The sequence below is a fragment of the Humulus lupulus genome, chromosome 5 (genome assembly GCF_963169125.1).
Source record: "Humulus lupulus chromosome 5, drHumLupu1.1, whole genome shotgun sequence".
NCBI lineage: Eukaryota > Viridiplantae > Streptophyta > Magnoliopsida > Rosales > Cannabaceae > Humulus > Humulus lupulus.
The window spans coordinates 20,183,304-20,204,693 of record NC_084797.1 but is presented as its reverse complement, the minus strand read 5'-3'; the positions used below and the strand labels follow the sequence as shown (position 1 = coordinate 20,204,693).

The 21,390-nt window shown below is 34.7% G+C and overlaps 1 protein-coding gene across 1 annotated transcript; it reads left to right on the top strand.

Annotated features, from left to right (window-relative positions):
• Positions 1-14,125: 14,125 nt before the first annotated feature.
• LOC133780304 (transcription factor SPEECHLESS-like) lies at positions 14,126-17,161 on the top strand. The gene is made up of 3 exons (XM_062220123.1): positions 14,126-14,971; positions 15,052-15,636; positions 16,921-17,161. The coding sequence occupies exons 1-3, from the start codon at positions 14,513-14,515 to the stop codon at positions 16,984-16,986; spliced, it is 1,110 nt and encodes a 369-aa protein (XP_062076107.1). The 5' UTR covers positions 14,126-14,512; the 3' UTR covers positions 16,987-17,161.
• Positions 17,162-21,390: the final 4,229 nt, after the last annotated feature.

The window sequence follows — 21,390 nt, the reverse complement described above, 5'->3', positions numbered from 1 at the left end:
TATGATCATTTGATTCATGCGTTAAGGTTTGTCAGAATGACCAGGCTAAGAACAATTGTTTTGGGGACTAATATATGACTGGGGACATAGTTTAACAGACATGGAATCTATATAGTCTTATAGATTGAATAATGGTTCCCTAATTGGTTGACTTTTTGAACTGAAAATGTTATGAGCGCTCATGTTGCAAACTTGTTGTGACGCAACCTTCACTAGTAAAGTCAATGGTACCCTAGGAACTAGATATAGTTAAAAGGGTAAAACGGTAATTTTATTTCCTTTTAATTATGAACCATTAATAGAGGATTAACATTGTATGCAATGATTATACCAATGTACACTTTATTCTTTAATAAAGTACTGTGTAAATATATGTCTATAATTATCAAGAGTTCAATCTCATATTTATAGTGGAGTAATCATGAGATTAATAATCTAATATTTATTGGAGCTTGATATTATAGGTCCATAGGTCCCAATGGTGGCTCTATCAACACCATGTAAAGGTAAGAGTTGTTATCAAAATTGTTTTAATTATTTATTTAATTAAAAATTTGAAATTGAATTAAAATGGTTTTAATTTGGAAATTTATATAATTAAAATAGTTTGTCATTAAACCAGTCGATGGAATGGCTGGGCTGAATTGTGGTGCGCTCATAACACTCGTTTGGATAAGAGTTTATGGTGACAACTAGGGTCTTTAGGCCACGACATTCAGGACTAGGGGAGTAGGAAAAAGATTGGTTCTCTGAACACTTCGATCTGGGCATCTTCCCAATTGATATATTCTTGGGCCCGATGTATGAAGTCGTCGAGCCTATAACATCCTCTTCGCTGGAGGTCATCCCATAGTGAAGAACCTGCTCAGATGCCAGTTTGTAAGGCCATCATATGTTGGCCATTGTCTACCCTCTTGATCCTAGCTGCTTCCTCCTTGAAGCGCTTGATTTAAGCCTTTAGGGTCTCGAGAGGTCCTTGCTTCATATTGGCCAAAGCATGGACATCGAAATTCACCTTCCGACCAGTTATGAATTGTCTTCAGAAGGAAGTGGAAAGTTGTTGCGAGGAGTGGATGGATCTTGGTCGGTGATTCTTGAACCACTCGTCTGCTGGTCCTGCCAAAGTTAGTGGGAAGATGTGGCACTTGGCGTCCTCAGAGACGCGATGAACCGACATAAATCGGTTGAACTTTGAGAGATGGTCGGTGGGATCTATTCCCTGTTGTATGGAGTGATGTCTGGCATTTTGAAGCCTTGAGGAAATGGGGCTTGTACAATGTGAGGAGGAAAAGGCTCCCCATCTTCATCCTCCGAGTCGGATTCATGGCCTTGTCTCCAGGCCATCTTAAGCATAATTCTTTTTAAACTCTCCAATTCTGCACGGAGAGGGACGTACGCTTGATTTACACTCTTTGTCCTCGAGCATTAAGATTGTCTTGGAGGCTGGTTGTTGCTATCTCCTGGGGTAGTCCTCAGGAGCTTCCCTGTGCCTACGAGCATTCAGATCATCTCGCAGGTTGGGATGTGTGTGGTGGCGACCGCCGTCCTTGGGGTATCCCACCTCAGTCTCCCCCTCATAATCAACATATTCGTTATTAATTGATACGCTAATTCATTATCCTTGATTGGCGGAGTCGTTTTTCTTGTTGGCCCATTGGTTAAGGTTTCTTTGAGGCTGGCGAGATGCTAGCAGGTACCACCTCCAGGACTGTCGAGCAGTGTCGTCGAGCACCATGGCCCTGGTGATCACTGGACCTTCTCAAAAACTAAAAGGGCTCGAAGGCCCGATGAGTCCTATTTCTCTTTTGAGAAAGCTCTTCATCAACCTTCCCTTTGCCACGATCTTGTCGCGCAGGTAGGGCTCCAACTCTAGTTGGGTGCACAACTGGCACACTTGCTGGTAGTTCTTACACCATGCTAGTGGGGTCTCGGAAGGCACACCCACTGGCGGAGCAGGTGGCCCTCCAACTGGGTGCACGAGTAGCACGCCAGCTGGCTGCCTAGGTTGTATTTCGCCATGAGGGCCCACTTGCAGCCCTTGAGCTCCAATGTGGCATTCATGGCGTTAACCACCTCCTTTAAGGCGACGATACTCCCCTCCTGGACCTCAATCTTTTGCTACTGGGAGGTGATTTGACCTTTGAGGGCCACCACCTCTAATGGATCCTCCGTGTAAAACGACTGAGAGTAGTCACCTCCATCCTCGCCGCCATAGTCAGTGTTTTCATCGTAGTCTTCCTGGGCCACGTCCAAGTTAGATGGTGGAGGTGATCGGCTGAGTTCTCCTCCCTCGACGACGGTGGGAGGAAAAAGGTCTTCAACGACATTCCTTAGTAGTCACCATTGCTTAGTCTTCGAAGCTTTTTTTAAGTTGTCAATGAGAGCACAAAAATGTTGACTGCCTTTTTCGCTATCAACTAATTAGCTGAACTTAAAGAGAATTCAATAAGAAGACATAGATTTTATGTGGTTCGGGTTATTAATTAATCATAGTCCACGAGTATATTGTATTAGGATGCACTACAAGAATTTCAAGTATTAGCGGCGGGGGACTCCGTCGCTAATAAGGTATAAATTCGCCTCTAATCCTTATTAGCGGCGGGTCTCCGCCGCTAATACGCTGCACCTAAAAATTTGTCGCTAATAATGATTATTAGAGGCGGACTGACACACCCGCCGCTAATAGTCATTTATTAGCGGCGGAGCCCGCCGCTAATACCTATGTCAGAGGCATTATTATTAGCCGCGGGGTCCGCCGCTAACATTGTTTTTATAATTTTTTTAAAATTACATTTTAAATAAATTAATATTTATTAAATTTAATTATTTTAAAAAATAATTTATATTATAATTTAACAAAAATAAACATTTAATTAATTTAAACATAACTAACATTAAAATTAATATAAATAATTTTAATATTTATCAACCTAGTAAATATCGCTATTGTCATTAAAAATAAATAAAGTATTAATTCAGTCCAAATATATAAATTAGTAACTAAATAAAGTCATTAAGATTAATATTGAAATTGTCCTCATCTTCAACATTTTGGTTTGGCTGTGAGGACGACGACTGTGGCGGTGACGGTGGCTGTGGCGGTGAGGGTGACGGTTGTGGCTATGGCGGTGAAGGAATATAAGGTGGTTGTGATGATCGTCCGAGCGTGAGGTCCCCAAACAGATCTCGAGGCTGTGGCTGTGGCTATGGCTGCGACCCGCCTCCAACCTCCCAATATCTAACATTAGGTAGCGGAGGCTGCATCGATCCTCCTGGAAAATCGGTGCCGCTAAAATATAGTGGAGGAGACTGGGAAGAGGGTCCAAAAGTGTATTGGTTTTGATACTGAGGAGGTTGTTGCGATGACACATGTGGCGGATACATAGGGTGAGGCTGGTACAGCTGCTGTGGCGGATACTGTGAAGGAGGTTGATACTGCTGTGAAGGAGGCTGATACTGCTGCTGTGAAGGAGGCTGGTGCTGCAGTTGTGGTGGTGTATGAAGGTCAGGATTGGCAGTGTTACTCTGAGAAGACGAAGCACCTTCAGATTGTGGTGGCAAATGCCTCTGCATAAAACTGTCAAACATTGGGTCATACAGTTTACTGGGATGCACAGTTGTCACAGTCTCCAACGTCTCACGAATTGCCTTCATCATCATAGCCATAACTTTCATATCATCATTAGGCGTAGCAGCAGTATTTGCTTGGGATTGACTTTGATCTATAGAGCTAGAGGATGTCTTTTTTGCCTTCCTTTTTGCCCTATAACCCACTCCTCTTTGGTAGTCAGATCTCTCCCCGAGTACTTTACTTAGTATCTCGTATTGATCGACCGGGGACGAATCAACGCCAGATATATTTAGAGATGCCTCACTCTGCTGTTGACTTTGCCTCTCAAGCTGTGTCCTCTGAACCTCTGGCGCCATTTTTTCCTGTATAAAGATAACATTATAAACAAAATTAGAAACATTAGAAACAAGAAAACAATACTATTTACTTACATAATCTTGTTGAGCTGCCTCATTGACAAAAGATTTTGTCGATTTTCTCATATGAGCATCCCTCCAAGTATCAACAACATGCGCATCCGAGTTCTCCTATACAAATGTAAACAAAATGTTTCAGAATGTGTTATTTTATAAAATTAAATTAACATCTTCACTTACATATTGGTGACGCTTAGCTGCCAACGAATTTGTGCCTTGTGTTGTTACATACTTCATTTGTCTTCTGTTTGCTTGATTTTTAGCGGAATGAGCCAAAAATCTTTCACTCAAAAACATTTCACAAATAACCTGCCAAGCCTCCTTAGTGTAATGGTCAGGTGGCTTAGAGAGGACATTCTCCAAATCTTCTGGTCCAGCATAATGATTTTTGAAGTGTCTATGTCTATAGTTCTTTCTCTCGCGATATCTTTCCCCCATGTCCTTGTTGAGAGTTGCTAGAACTGACTCACGTTGTGGATGACCGTCTATATTACAGTAATACTGCATTAAGAAAAAAAATATTAGATAACTTTGTAAATAATGGAATTAAATAATGAAAAGTACAAGATTTGTAATTTTTTTACCCTCATACGATCAAGCGCTTGATCCTTAAACTGTTGAGGTACATCAGCAAAATCCAAATAATGCCCCGGACACAAAATGGAAACTAGAGTGCCCAACATGCGAATAAAAGCTTGATCCTCTTGCCCAACCACTTTGTTGGTCACAGGATCAAGCTCTAGATCCAATGGTTTCCCAGCTTTTTTCCTTCGTTCTTCAAGAACATTATTACTAGCAGGGCCACGACCATTTCTTCTCGTCGGCGGGGCTTTAAAATTTATTAACAATAATCAGTATTAGTATTGATGTTATATTTATCTAACAATATAATTTCTAAAAATAATTTTGATATGCAATATTTAACCTCACTCGCAAGATGATGGTACCCTAGAAGCATCTGGCGGGTCTTGACCCCCACCATCTCTGCCGTGATAAGTAGCTATATCAGCTGACATTATACTTCATTTTAAAATTTATTAGTTAGTAATTAACATTAAAATAGAAGTATATCACATTGAATTCATAATAATAATAATTACAAAAAAAAACTTTATTATATTTAAATATATAGTTCTGTTACACAAATAGAAAAAACTAAACAGAGTAATCACTATTGTTATCCCCAAAAATTGGAAATCAATGACGTGACAATAAAGGTGACAAGTGGCAGTGCATGGTCAGTAAAAGACATATTAATAGTCAATAAATACATTGACTCCTCAGAGTTGTGATAATGTGACCCGGTAGACTGGTGAAGAGTTTGGACTGCTTGAAAGATGTCATAACCAAGCTAAGTGCATCCTAGGAGATCCCAAGGGTGTGGTCCGAGGAGACCCCAAGGGGGTGGTCCTAGGAGAGCTAAGGAGAGTGCATCCTAGGAGATCCCAAGGGTGTGGTCCGAGGAGACCCCAAGGGGGTGGTCCTAGGAGAGCTAAGGAGAGTGCATCCTAGGAGAGCTAAGGAGAGTGCATCCTAGGAGTTCCCAAGGATGTGGTCCGAGGAGAACCCAAGAGAGTGGTCCTAGGAGACCCCAAGGATGTGGTCCGAGGAGAGCCCAAGAATTTGGTCTTTATACATATGTCCAACAAGTGCATGGTTGCCCAAATAAAAGAGTGCCATGTTAGAGGAGAGATATGGCATGCTAGAGGAGAGTGCCATGTTAAAGGAGAGGAGTGCATGTCCTACCACCATGCACTTGTCCGACCCACAAAAACATGTCCTACCACCATGCACATGTCCGACCAGCACTTGCATGGGTGGTCAGTAGGAGGTGGATCAACTAGCTAGAGGAGGACTAAGTCAAGATTCCCATAAACAACTTCAACAAGATATGCGGGAATCTCTCATTCTTCCCACAAATGGGGGGTTTGTTGCATTTTGAATATTTTTTGTAATTTAAATGTAATAAATATAATCAAATATCCCGATTCTAGGGGATATCAATGTATGACCCTAAGCCTATAAATAGAGGGCTTATGGGATTAGAGAGGGGCTTCTTCTTTCTAGAGAGAGAAAATTTGGGTCTGAGTATTCTAGAGAGAGAAAGTGCTGGTATTTGAAAGGATCCTTGTATTTTTGCAATCTGTACTGAAGAAACTCAGTTGGCTCAGTCCATCTGATCTTGAGTACATATATATAATCACGACTCTAAGTGGATTAGGCTATTACCGACTGATTGGGGCTGAACCACTATAAAAATCTCTTGTGTTATTTACTTTTCTTGATTAAACTGTCTGTGTCGTTTAAATTCTCTTGAAGGTTTATCGTTTTTGACGTTCTCACGTCGTTGGCTAAAAACACAGTCAACAACTATCATTTCCATCAGTAATCGAAGATATATTTTCATCTTCACAAAGCTCAAATATCTTATATTATAATTACAAAAAAAAACTTCATTATATTTAAATACATAGTTCTGTTACACAAATAGAAAAAACTAAACAGAGTAATCACTATCATTTCCATCAGTAATCAGAGACACATTTTCATCTTCACAAAGCTCAACAACCAATTCATCTTCTGCATCTACAACGTCCTCATGTTCTGACATATCAGCTTCATCGTCCCCATCTTCATCAGCTCCAACATATACAACAGGTTGATCAGATTGCATAATCAACTCTCCGAGGTCCACAGTCAACACAAAATTTGATGAACTTGTTTCATGTACAACATCAATAACATCATTAACCTCATCAGAATTGTCCTTAATGTCCCAAATCTGTCGATGGTTCACATCTTCTACAACTTTCCAATCACGACCTCTAAGTAAATCATCGAGATAGAAAACTTGCTTAGCTTGAGTAGCAAGTATGTACGGCTCATCTTTGTACCATTCACCATTGACGTTTATACTGGTGATATTATTTTCAATGACTATTTTCTTCATTCTTGGATTTGTATTAAACCATTTGCACCGAAATAATGCCACTGAATATGCACCAGTGAAAGAAAGTATCACTACTTCTTCAAGCGTGCCGTAATAATTAAAACCTTCTGTTCCGGAAACAGACACTCCACTATTCTGTGTGGTGCGCTTTTTGTCTCGATCGTGTGCAATAAATCGAACACCATTGACTATACAACCTTGGTAGAAGGTTGACAAATGATCTGACCCAGATGCTAAAGTTAACTGTTCATCACCATTTTCCAAAGACCCAAGCTTGTGCAAGTCATATATCTAAATACATAGAATGATATTAGATTCACAAAATATATCATTAATAAAATCACTGTTCAAAGTTCAAAGTTCAAAGCTACCTTTTTATGAAACCACGAACGAATTTTTTTCCTATGCAAACGATCATGATCACCATCTGGGTATTTTTGTTTAATCTCTTGTAAGTGTTCGCTGTTAATTAGAATAGTGTTACGATTCTTGATAACAAAAAACTGATAATAACCACACATGTTCTAATTTATAAGAGAATAAACTTACTCTAAATAAGGCTCAATTTCAGGAGAATTCTCAAGTATGAACCACTAAGCTATTTCACGAGTATTATGATCGAGAGTCTTCAAAGTTCCCTTTGTGAGTGGACAACATTGAGATTGGAAAACTGCAAGATTTCGTGGGATATAAGTTGCATCTTCATTTCGATCAAGACGGTTAAATCTTGTTTCAATGTCTTTGAAATACATTGAACAAAAGGTCAAAGCCTCATCTGCAACATAGCCTTCGGCGATCGACCCTTCAGGGCGAGCTTTATTTCCCATATAATTCTTTAATTTTTTCATGTCTCTTTCAAGAGGATACATCCACCTCATAAATACCAGGCCACCCAATATTGCTTCTTCTGGCAAATGTAATGCCAAATGAATCATTATGTCAAAAAAAGCTAGAGGAAAAATCAACTCCATCTTGCACAATATCTGAATAAGATCATTTTGTGCTTCCTCCATACCTTTAACATTTAAAGTCCTCGAACATATTTTCTTGAAGAAATTGCACAATTATGTAATAGTGGTCGATATAGATTTTGGAAGAAACTTGCGAACACCGAGAGAAAGTAATCGTTGCATTATCACATGACATGACAATCGTGTGACTTCAACCAAAGATTATTTGTATCATTCTCAGACACTTTCTTCTTCAAATTTGAACAAAAGCCATCTGGAAATCTAACTCCTTTTATAAACTGACAAAACTGTTGCCTCTGCGCCGGAGTTAACACATAAGGAGCGTGCGACTTCATCAGCTTCCCATTCTCATCTTCATAAATCCACAATGATTCTCTCACACCCATCTTTTTCAAATCATGTCTGGCATTAGTGGTGTCCTTAGATTTATCATTGTCTAAGATGGTGCCAAGGAGGCTATCACACACATTCTTCTCAACATGCATGACATCTATATTGTGTTTTAATTTGTTTGTACACCAATACTCAAGCTCGTAAAAAATACTTTTTTTTCCTCCAATTACCTTCATCTACTCCTCTTTTACGTTTCACACCCCCAAACTGGACATGTTTTCCTGGAACTTGCGCTGCAAGAGCATTAACTTGTTCTAGTATATCCTCACAAGTAAACCGTCTCGGAGGACGTCTTCTCTCAACTTCTCCATCGAACTCTTTGTCTCTTCTCATTCGATGAGTACTTGGCAATAATCTTCTATGACCAACGTAAGATGTCTTACCGATCACTCGGATGGAAGTTGTGTCCTCATTACACGTAGGACAAGCTTTGTAACCCTGACCACTCCATCTAGACAAACTACTGCGAGCTAGAAAATCGTTCACTGTCCACAAAAGGGCTGCCCGCATCTTGAACATCCTATTGGCGTACTATCTCTTGTATCAACTCTGTTAACCCACAGATCCTTCAACTCATCCACCAATGGTCTCAGAAATACATCCATGTCCTTACCGAGTCATTTTGGCCCAGGAATAAGGAGGGTCAACATGAAATAATTGTCTTTCATGCACAACCAAGGTGGCAGATTATAGTTTGCCAACACCACAGGCCACATGCTGTATGCAAGGTTCATGTTGCCAAATGGATTAAATCCATCAGCAGCTAAGCCCAGACGAACATTTCTGGGATCCCTTGAAAAATCAGGATGCTTGCCATCAAAGTCCTTCCACGCAGAGCCGTCCACCGGGTGTCGCATCACCCCTTCATCTTTTGATTTCCCGGCGTGATGCCATATCATGTGTTTTGTTGTAATCCTTGAATTGTATAATCTTTTCAACCGAGGGGTCAACAGAAAGTAACACATCACCTTGTGGGGCACTTTTTTTCCTTTCGTCATTTCGGAAGTAATCCATCTACTACTTCCGCATACTGGACATGTCTCTTTAGATGCATGCTCATTGTAAAATAAGCAGCAATCATACTGACACACATGAATGGACTCGTATCCCAACCCTAATTTTTTCAATCTCTTTTTCGCCTCATAGTACGATCCGGGGATTTTGTTTTCCTTAGGAAATGCAAGCTTTAACAACTTCAGCAATTCATCAAATATGTTGTTAGGCATCTTCCCTCTAACTTTTAGATGCAATAACTTTGCTAAAAAGTTCAGGGATGAAATCCAATCACATCCAGGATACAACTCCGCTTCAATCTCCTCAAATAACTCGTCATAATACTGACTCCCACTGGGATCCCTTTCTACTTCCTCAGTTGTCAGTAAAAGGAAGTCTTCCACAATGTGAATCATCTCATCGTCTTCACTCTCATCAACCACCTCATCAGCAACAATTTCTTCCACCTCACCATGAAAAATCCACTTATCATAAGCTTGATGAAAACCCCTATCGAATACGTGTGCCCGAACTACATCTAAAGATTCAAATATATTATTATTGCATCTCACACACGGGCACCTAATTCTTCCATCAGAATCTTTATGTTTCGACGCCATCCTCAAAAAAGCTTGCAGACCATTCCAATATTCTTGACAACCACGATTTCTCAATGTTGTCCAAGTCTTGTCAATCGCCATCTAAAGTGTTATAAGAGTGTGAGTTTTAGTAATGTGAATAGAAATGGATAACAAAGGAGATTTGTTATCATTTTTGAAATCTTATGCAATATTATAATATCTTATGCTATTTTATGATGTTTTATTAGATAATGTTATTTATAAACAAATTAATTTTTTTTCCTAGACTAATTTATTATTTATTCATAATTTTTAAATATAATTATCTATTTCTATATTCATGTAATTTATAACAATTTAATATTAGATAATGTTATTCAATAAAAAAATTAAATTATATAATTTAATTAGATAATATTATATCAAACTTTTATTATTTAATTAATTAAATTAATAAAAAATAATTAAAAATAAATTATTATTTATTCATAATTTTTTAAAATTTTATTAAATATAATTATCAATTTTTATAATCATGTAATTTATATTAAACAATGTTATTCAATAAACAAATTAAATTAAATTATTTAATTAGATAATATTATATCAAACTTTTATTATTTAATTAATTAAATTATTAAAAATTAATAAAAAATAAATGATTATTTATATAATTATTTATTCCTAATTTTTTAAACTTTTATTAAATACAATTACCAATTTCTATATTCATGTAATTTATAACAATTTAATATTAGATAATGTTATTCAATAAAAAAATAAAATTAAATTATTTAATTAGATAATATTATATCAAACTTTTATTATTTAATTAATTAAACTAATAAAAAATAATTAAAATAAATTATTATTTATTCATAATTTTTTAAAATTTTATTAAATATAATTATCAATTTTTATATTCATGTAATTTATATTAAACAATATTATTCAATAAACAAATTAAATTAAATTATTTAATTAGATTATATTATATCAAAATTTTATTATTTAATTAATTAAATTATTAAAAATTAATCAAAAAATAAATTATTATTTATATAATTATTTATTCTTAATTTTTTAAAATTTTATTAAATATAATTATTAATTTCTATATTCATGTAATTTATACCTATTTAATATTAGATAATGTTATTCAATAAACAAATTAAATTAAATTATTTAATTAGATAATATTATATCAAACTTTAATTAATTAATTAATTAAATTAATAAAAAATAATTGAAATAAATTATTATTTATTCATAATTTTTTTAATTTGTAATAATAATAATAATAATAATAATAATCTTACAAATTAATTATTATTTGACTTTTAGACTAATTTATTTTTTTAAATAATTAGATAAATTTTATTAATTATTTTCATTAATTATTTTATTAATAATATTTTAAACTTATCATATCTGTGTCAATATCCCTGTAATTGATGGTTGTAGTCAACATCCATCAATCACAAATATATCGGGACAGAGAAAATAAATTAACTACTAACTAATTTTTTTCTTCTATTTTTACAAATCATAATAATAATAATTTTACAAAATAATTATTTGTCATCAAATCATATCTTTCCAAGATTTCACAAAACCAACCGAAAGAAACATGTTCAGTAAATGAAAAGGGCAGCCAAAACAACATAATAACTTCAAAAGATAAACAAAATCAATAAAACAAAATAACATCATTTGTGGATTATTACATACATTTATATATATATATATATATGAATATATAAATTATAAATATACCTTCTAGCAACATTTTAAAATTCCTCTACCTTTTAAAAATTCATATACACGGTGCATATCAATAATAGAGAAAAACCATTGTATTTAAAACTAAATGACTTGCTCACCTCAGGAAGAGACACCGGATTGCTCACGGAAGATGCCGACTGACTGCTAAACCCAAAAAAGAAAAGAACAAAAAATAGAGTTGTTTATCAAGAAAGAAAACAAGAACTAGAATCCACAAAACCAAACGAAAAAAGAAAAGAAATAAAGAGAATTAATATATATATATATAATAAAATCAAAACAAACCTGTGCAAAAAATTTCCCGTCGGAGAAGAGAAGAACTTGTGAAGAGAAGAGAAGTTTTCCTTCGGAGAAGAGAAGAGACGCGGAGAAGAAAGGGGTTGTGCAAATGCCTATTATTGTTGAGCATTAGCGGCGGGTCCTGCCACTATTAGTGTTTCCGCCGCCATTAATATTATTAGCGGCGGGTAACCCGCCTCTAATAAAAAGTGATTACCCGCCGCTGATACTATTAGCGGCGGATAGTCCACCTCTAATATAGGTGATTATCCGCCGCTAATAAATTTTAAAAAACTGTTCCCGGGCATTTATTTTTGGAATATTTGCGGTGGAGGCTCCGCCGCTAATATATTTTTTAATATTTTTTTATATACTCGCTTATTATTAGCGGCGGACCCCCAAGTCCGCCGCTAATATGCTGTACATTACAGGCGGACATGGTCCGCCGCTAATATTTACGCCGTTAATAGGCTTTATTCTTATAGTGATGTGAGGAAGCTTGAAGGTTTCAAGCTTCAATAGAGTTCAAGCAGTTCTTGGCAATGCTCTAAAATACAAAAGTTTGGACCCTTTACAATGGATGCCCTAGCCCTATTATAGAGGCCGATGACATTTAATTCCCTTAATGGGGAGTTATTATAAACATTCCCAATTACAGCCCACGACTTTTTGGGTAGCACGTCCCTGACAGTGTAAGGGGATAACTGCTTGATTTTGCATGTCAGGCAGCGCGTTGGGACATGCTTTTTGTCGCCAGTACGGTCTCGACACCATGACTTGAGTAATAGTAGCGTGTCAGATAGATGCTTGTGGTCCAGGGTCACTGTGCTTAACACCTAGCGATATGCTCTAAGTTCGGAGAACGCCTATCGCAGATCTAGAGGAATAGGATGGAGGGGAGGAGAGCATCATAACTGAGGTCCTCGGGATATAGCTCACTTGAGGACTACCTTCTCCAGGGGCACTACACGATTATGGGAAACAACCTACCCGTCGAGGAACTCTGGACGAACACACCAGGGATTCTTTACCGTTTGTGGAGCTTAATTACTCTAATGACTGCCACATGTCAATTGATTAAAACACGGACAACAATTTCAATATTTAATATTTCAAATGTTTTGAACTATATATGGGTACCTAATAAATTTTTATTTTAATATTAATTTAACAATTAAAAATTATTAAATGTTGACCATAAAACTTTATAAAATTTATGATTAGTGATTAATAATTCAAATTCTTTTAAAATTTCAGCACATAATTCAAATTCTTTTATGACAAGCTCTTTGTCCAACAAAACTTATCTAAAGGAAAAGCCTTTTGGGTTTAAGATGGTTTCTACCAAGACATTACATAAAACTTCCCAAGAGCCCATATTTTTTTAATTTTTTTGAAAAATACTATAAACGTTTAGAAAATTTATATAATAAAGACCCCTAATTTTTAATAAAATTGTTAGAGTTCAATCCTATTCAGGGTCAGCCCTGTGACACTAAAGATTGTTTTGGGCATATAGAAATATATTTATTAATTTTGTTTTAAAATAACATATTTAATACACATAATAAATTAGAGAAAAGAAAGTCGAATATAGGACTCCTACGGTATCTTTCCCCTTTTATATTGAGCTATCTCAGTAGCTTTCACAAAGAGATTTAATAACATCCAATAGCGTCTTTCAGAAATATATTTAATAACATTCATATATCAGTTATTAAAATATGAGATTAATTGGCATTGGATGAAAGAATTAAAACGAATGTAGAACATATATATATATATATATATATATACTAGGTGTCAAATTTATTAATTATTTTTATTAAGTTAACATAATTTTATTATTGTCGTATATAAAAGAATAACATTTATAATATTATTCAAATCACTGATTCAAAAATAAATTTTTTTATTCTTGATAAAAAATAAATATTATTCTAATATTTTATTTAAATACACAGTTATATTATTTATAAAAACAATTCGCTTACAATATATTTATTATACAGAATATATATATATATATATTAATTGATTAGTTACTATCTATAATTTATTTGAAATAAATAGTAATAAAAGAGAAGATGATGGGCTAATTTATTAGCTAGGGATTGAATATTTGTTTTTTATATATATATATGTAAGTAGAGCATACTCCTTCCCGGCCCCTCCTCTGAATCTCTGTCTTTTATCTCTTTTTAAACGGCTCTTCTCTTTCTTTCTCTTTTTGTTTTGTATATTTAGATAATAAATACACGACTCTTCCCTAAGATTCTTCCTCATCTAACGGTAAAAGAAAACAAATCTTAAAAATATTTGATGGTGATGCTTTAGTCCCTTTCACTCTGCTCGACATTGTCATCGTCATCTCTCTCTCTCTCTCTCTCTCTCTACCTATTTTCACTCTCAATATTTAGTTGCATGCATGATTTTTCTTGTTCTCGACACACTTTGTTTTTTTCTTCTTCACTAATTAATTCTGTCTTTTTGGATCCTTTTCTCTCCTCCAACTAACCCATTTTCCACCACTTTGTTTTTCCCGCTATCCAAACAACACCACTGCCTCCAAAATGAGTAGCACTACTACTTTTTCTGCCACAGACGTTTTTAATCAGCACCACCATGATGATCTCTTGAACTTATCTTCTGGAGACGATCTTTTCAGTATCCTGGAGCGCCTAGAGGCCGATGTGGTGCATTTTCCTCCGTTGGATGAAACCGCTGGTTTCATTAATAATGGATCAAAGTTTGAAAACGACGAATCACAAAGTCAAACGACGCCGTCCACTCAGAAATCTTCGTCGTCGAGCACTCTTCAAGACTCATCAGAAGCTGAGCTTGACACTACTTTGCCAAAAAGCAAAAGGTTGAAGGCCTCAACGACAACGTGGGAGGAGGAAACGACACTCAACCCATCAGATGGGCAAGGGAAGATGTCTCACATAGCTGTTGAACGAAACCGGAGAAAACAAATGAATGAAAATTTGACTGTTTTGCGTTCTCTCATGCCTTGCTTCTATGTCAAGCGAGTGAGTATGCCTACTTATAATTATTATTATTATGTGTTTACTTATTATATTATGTGTTTTACTTATTATCTGTATTTTAGGGAGACCAAGCATCAATTATTGGTGGGGTAGTCGACTACATCAACGAGCTGCAGCAAGTTTTACAGTCTTTAGAGGCCAAAAAACAAAGGAAAATTTACACTGAAGTGTTGAGCCCTAGACTAGTTCCGAGTCCACGAGCTTCACCGGTGATTCTTAGCCCTAGAAAACCACCTCTAAGCCCTCATCTTATCAGCTTACCCAATAGCCCAAGAACCCCTCAGTCAAGTAGCCCATACATACCACCAAGGCTTCAGCAAACCTATCTTAACTCATCACCCACCATACCTACTAGTACTTCTACTACTACTAGTAATAATTATACTCTTGATCCCTCACCAACTTCATCTTCCACCTCCTCTAATATCGACAATGTCAATGATCTTTTCGCCAACTCCAAGTCCGCCGTTGCCGACGTGGAGGTCAGTTTTTCCGGTTCAAATGTTCTTCTCAAGACGGTATCTCCTAGGATTCCAGGGCAAGCTGTAAAAATAATTGCTGCCCTTGAAGACCTGTCGCTAGAAATTCTTAAAGTCAATATCAACACCGTTGACGAAACCATGCTTAATCATTCCTTCACTATCAAGGTATAATTACTTATTATTATTATTATTATTATTAATTATTTGTTCTCTCTCTATATGATATGTTTTCAAACACATTCTTAAGGTAAATGGTTTAGTAGTGCTCAGAAATTTTATAGGTCACATATTATTATTATTATTATTATTATTATTATTGAATCTACATAGTGCACTATCTTTCTAATAATTATAGGTAAAATGACAGACATACCAAACTGTTCAAATTATAAGACAACGAGCAGAGTAGTTACGAAAAATCACTAAAAAAATAATTAAACCCAATCTATTTTTATTCTCTTTTGGCTTTTTAAAATATAAATTAGATTAAATGGTGTTGTGTGCTTAGCGAGTTAAATACAACATTTTGCATCTTTGGATTTAAGCTAAATATATCTTTGGATATATATTTAAAATTTATGTTAAAATTCTTATTATTTATAAAAATTAAATATTTTTATTAAGTTAAACTCCGTATTTTAAAAATTATTTTTAATAAATAAAATTTTATTTTTATTTTGTATAAATAATAAAAACTCATTTTTAATTATTACTTTTTTACAAGTTTATTTTGTATTAATAATACACATTTTTTTTAAAAAATTACAATTTATAAAAGTTAAGGTTATTTTTTAAAAAATAAAAATAAATTGATGAAAAACAGATTAAAAAAACTGATAACTAAATTTTTTTTAATAAAAAAACACAAAATGTGATATTTAGATTAAAGCCAACATGCCAAAGTAATATATTATTTTATATAAAAAAATCTAACTCGTTAGTTTTGTCCATATATATGTATTTCAAATCTTTCTTTAAACATTCAACTTTAATATTGTATATATTGTCCTACAAAAGTATATTTATTGTCATACGTGGCAACTTTAGCATAAATGTAAGCCAGTAGGAGTACTATAATATAGAGTTACTTTACATATAGGTTAAGGAAAAATACTGGACTATGTATAAAAGTGAGTTTTGGCCACTGGCTAGCTCAGAGTAAATTCATTTCAATATAGAGTCAAAGAAGTTGGAAAAAGTGAAAAAGAAAAGCCTTGTCATATGTGCAGACTGTAAATATTAATTTTTAATGTCGTGGGGTCTCTCAAAAACGATGATTATAGCTGAAAACACGTACGTGGGTCATATATACAAATAATTTAATTAACAAATTATAGAATTTATGAATTTTATTTACACTTTTTCCTTTTTCTATATTTAAGTTAGTGTACAATTAATATTGATTAATAATGAGACTAATGGTTGGGTATTTTTCTTTGTTGTTACTAGATTGGAGTTGAATGTCAACTTAGTGCGGAGGAACTCGCTCACCAAATCCAGCAAACATTCTGCTAATCATATCATTTTCTCCATCTGATCTAACAACATCATTGTCTCTCCCTTTTATTTTTATTTTTATTTTCATTTTCTTAAGCTTAGTTAATTAGTTGTAATATATGAGGATGAAGTACTACAAGGGAGCCAATTTATTACCACATATTATCATTCATATAAACATGTTTTAGAATTACCTTCTCATTTTATTAGGTTACGGCGGTATCATGCCTACTTAATATTTGAGCATATTTCTCCTTTGTTTTACAACACTATATATTGCAGCATTACAAAAATATCTTACTTTTAGTAACACCAAAATTTATTATTAAAATTAAAAAATTATGACTAAAATAATATAATTATACTTTTGTGTCATTAAAAAGTCCGTGACTAAATATTACTGACAAATATTACAAATTATTGTGAAAATATATATTTAGTTTAATAAGTTGTAACTAAAATTAGATTATATGGTAACAATTTCTGACTAAATGTTATTTTTTAATCATAAATAATTTTTTGTTGTGAATAAAAATGACATTTATTGTGACTTTTTTTGATGTGGTGCAAAGGCAAGATAAGGTAAGTAATTTGCTCAAATATTGGCAGCATTAATTGTAACATAATTAATAACACGACTTAAGTAATTTATAATTAATTTATAACATATTTATATATAAAGGGAATACACTGGCACTCTCCATTTTAACAAATTGTAACTTTAAATCATCTATTATTAAAAATGCTCACATGGTAGTATAAAATAGTACATTTGACTCAATTTGATGAACAAAATTTTCAATATTACTCTCAATGATAAATAATTAAGTTACTAAAATATTTAGAAAAAAAATACTATGACATATGTCAAAATATAAATGGTCTAACTCATAATTCTATTTTTAAAAAATATTGATTTTAAAATTAAATATATATATATATATATATTTCAGTTAATAACAAAAACAACAAAACTTAATAAGATAAATAACTAATTAGAATCAGTTCTTCTTCTTGGCCTTGCTCTTGCAAGAACATCAAATTCAGTTCTTATTCTTCTTCTTGCTCTCGCAAGGATTGTTTTAAAAATTGGGTTCCAAGTCACATCAGTTGTCCAAGTAAGTAGTGCTAGTTTTTCTTTTATTTTTTCACTTAAAGGCTATTAACAAAGTTTCATTTACCTATGCTATATATATGATGTTTTTATTACATGTGATCGTATAGAATGGTATGAATCTGGTTAGTCTCACGCAGTCATTTTCTACTCCTCTCTTATATTTTTTTAAAAGTAGACTTTGCTGAAGTTGGATTTTATTTCTCACCATTTTAGGCCATAACTATGTCTATACTTATATAACTAAAATGCATTAAGCAGTTTTAATCTGACACTTACTGGGCCATAACTATATCTATATTACTTTTTGACTCAAATCAACACAAAGATCCACCTGCACATTTTATCACGCACCAACAGAGCACAAAAGAACAATACAGAGTAACATCAAACTAATGGCAATTAATGGCAGAACAGAAAAATAAATAAGAAGAGGCAAGGAATTATATACTGGTTCAGATCAATTTCCTGATACTACATCCAGTTTAAGAGCACCACCAAAGTCTTTATTGATCACCAAGTAAAGAGATTACACCGTACACAGTTGAGGAGAACAAAAACTTAAAAACTTCTCATTATACAAGCACTTTATCTCACACCTTGTACCTCATTACATCCAAACACTCAATTTCTAACTGTCGTGAGTCACTTTCTCGCTAAATACAAGTTCTCTCTCTTTCTCTTGGTCTAATCCCCTTTCTCAAATTTTTCGTCCTTATCCAAAACTAGTTTTGTCTCTATTTATAAGACCCAACAAGATATACTTGGGTTGACTAGGTATAACTGGTCGTTATTGCTTACAAAGAAATAAACGAAGGTTAAGAATATGAGAAATAAAATACTACAAATTTCCATCTTATTTCTTCTAACCTTAACCCGAACCAGTAACATACTTTTGGTGGTATACTTCATATTCAATCATAGATCACCAATACTCAGTAAGCTTAGGAACTGTTTCAGCTTACTGAGTGTAAGAACCTTAGTCCCAAAGTTTGCTTGATTCTCTTCTGTATATGAACTTTCTCAAGCTCCAAATTATTATCTCCAATTCTGTCACGGATCCAAAACAACCTCATGTCAATGTGTTTTCTTCTATCATGGTACATTGGATTTTTGCATAGATGTATTAAAGATAGGCTAGCTATATGTGTAGATAACTCCTTTTCCCTTGATCATTCCCAACTCTTGCAGCAATCCATGTATCCAAATAGCTTCCTTAAATTCCTCCGTGGTTGACAAAGAAACAACGTGCTGCAGTTGAGATTTCCAACAAGCGCAGTTGTGATTTTTCATGAAAATGTATGAAGTAGTTGACCTTCGTGTGTCCCCATTTTTAGCATAATCCAAATCAATGAACCCTTTAAGCAAAACTTTATCAGATTTCCTCTCATAGATCAAACCATAACTACCAGTACCTTTGATGTATCTTAGAAGCCATTTGAGTGCTTGCCAATGTTTTAGACTTGGTTTAGATATGTATTAACTTAAAATGATTAAAGCATGAGCAATATCTGGTCTAGTACTTACAATTAGGTACATTAAACACCCCAAATCCATTGCATAAAGAACCTTATTCAGTTCTGCATGTTCTACATCATTTTTCGGACATTGTTCAACAGAAAGTTTGAAATGAGCAGCCAACGGTGCTGCTGTCTTCTTAGCCTCTTGCATGTTGAATCTCTTTAAAACTTTGTCAATGTAGTTGCTTTGCTTCAAGTACATTTTTCCATTCAGTTAGTCTCTTGAAATCTCAATTCCAAGTATCTTCTTAGTTGTCCCAAGGTCCTTCATTTAGCCTTTCTTTAATTGTGTTTGATAGCATGCTTATCCTTAAGAATAAGCGTATCATCTGCATAGAGTAATAAGAAAGCGGTTGTATAGGTTTCTCCAAGTCTTTGTAGTAATGACATGTATCATATTTTTACTTAATAAAGCCAATATCTTGAACATAAGAGTCGACTCTTTTGTTCTATTGCCTCGGTGAATGCTTAAGACCATAAAGGGATATTTTTAGTAAACAACCCATTTCTTTTCCTTTATGTCTCACCTAAAATTCTAGTGGTTGAGACATATATATAATTTCTTCTATAAAACCATTTAAGAAAGTTGTCTTCACATCCAATTGTTCAACCTCAAAATTCAATTGCGTTGCAATTGACAACACAATTATAATAGTTTTGTACTTTACTATACAGGTGAGAACCCTTCACTGTAGTCAATTCCTTCTGACATCAAACCCCACTAATCCGGGTAGTAGGAATGATCCCGAGGCCTAAAACCAAGTTCCCGAGGCCAAAACACCCAAACGGGCTCAAAAACCTGCCTGAGCCGCGACCCTAGCACCTTGGGCCGCGGCCCCCAACCACATCAGGAACAAGGGCCGCGACGCCCCTTACCTAGGGCCCGGCGCCCAGCAAGGCCAAAGCCCTCCTCTTGCTTCTTCGAGCTAGGGCCGCGGCCCAACTTCGGGCCAACCATTTTTCTCTGTTTTCAACCTTTTAAAACCTCCCAAAAACATACATAAACACCCCCAAATCTAAAAATCAAAGTTCCCAAACATCCCCATGATCCAAAACCCATAAAACCCAAGCTTCAATTCTAACAAAAACTCATCAAAACACAACGTCCAATTCAAGCTTAAAAACTTAAAACTTGAATTATCTCAAATTGAGTTGTTTCCAACTAAATCGTCCGGCTAAAAAACTTCTAACCTTCCCTAGGATTGCTATGCCTCGATCCTCTCTTGAATCCGAGTCCTAGAACTCAAGTTACCTTCGAAAATACGACCGGGAGACGAAAAGGGAACTTAGAGGGAGAGAGAACATACAAAACGTTCTTTTATTCTTTTAAAAGGTTACTTCAAGCTTAAGTAGCCTCAACCAAATCCTAACGCTCGGGGTCTCGAAAACACTCCCGGGGGCAAAATAGTCAAAACCTCTAGAATTTTCTCCTGATCTTACTAACTCCCAATTTGTTACCAAATATTTATTCCCATTATCCAATAACCCGGTAATGCTCTAAATACCCATTGACTCACTCCGAGTTAAGAATAAATCTCATTGTGACTTTCCCACTAGCTTACCTCCTAGGATCGTCTTGTGCTGAGTAACCCTAGCATAACCAAACAATAATAAAGCACCACACACACATATTACATATATGTCAAATATGTCCGAAATGGCCAAAATATGAAAATCACTCAATTACTTAGAAATGGGTTCACATGCATATTTAATACACCTAAACATGCATAGCACAATAAATCAATTATGGCCCTCCCGGACTCCTAATCAAGGTCATAAACCTTA

Excerpts from the sequence above, each read along its gene's own strand:
- LOC133780304 (XM_062220123.1), top strand. The coding sequence starts at position 14,513 with ATGAGTAGCACTACTACTTTTTCTGCCACAGACGTTTTTAATCAGCAC. Across the intron at positions 14,972-15,051 it reads CTTGCTTCTATGTCAAGCGA|GGAGACCAAGCATCAATTAT; the intron begins GTGAGTATGCCT and ends TCTGTATTTTAG. Across the intron at positions 15,637-16,920 it reads ATCATTCCTTCACTATCAAG|ATTGGAGTTGAATGTCAACT; the intron begins GTATAATTACTT and ends TGTTGTTACTAG.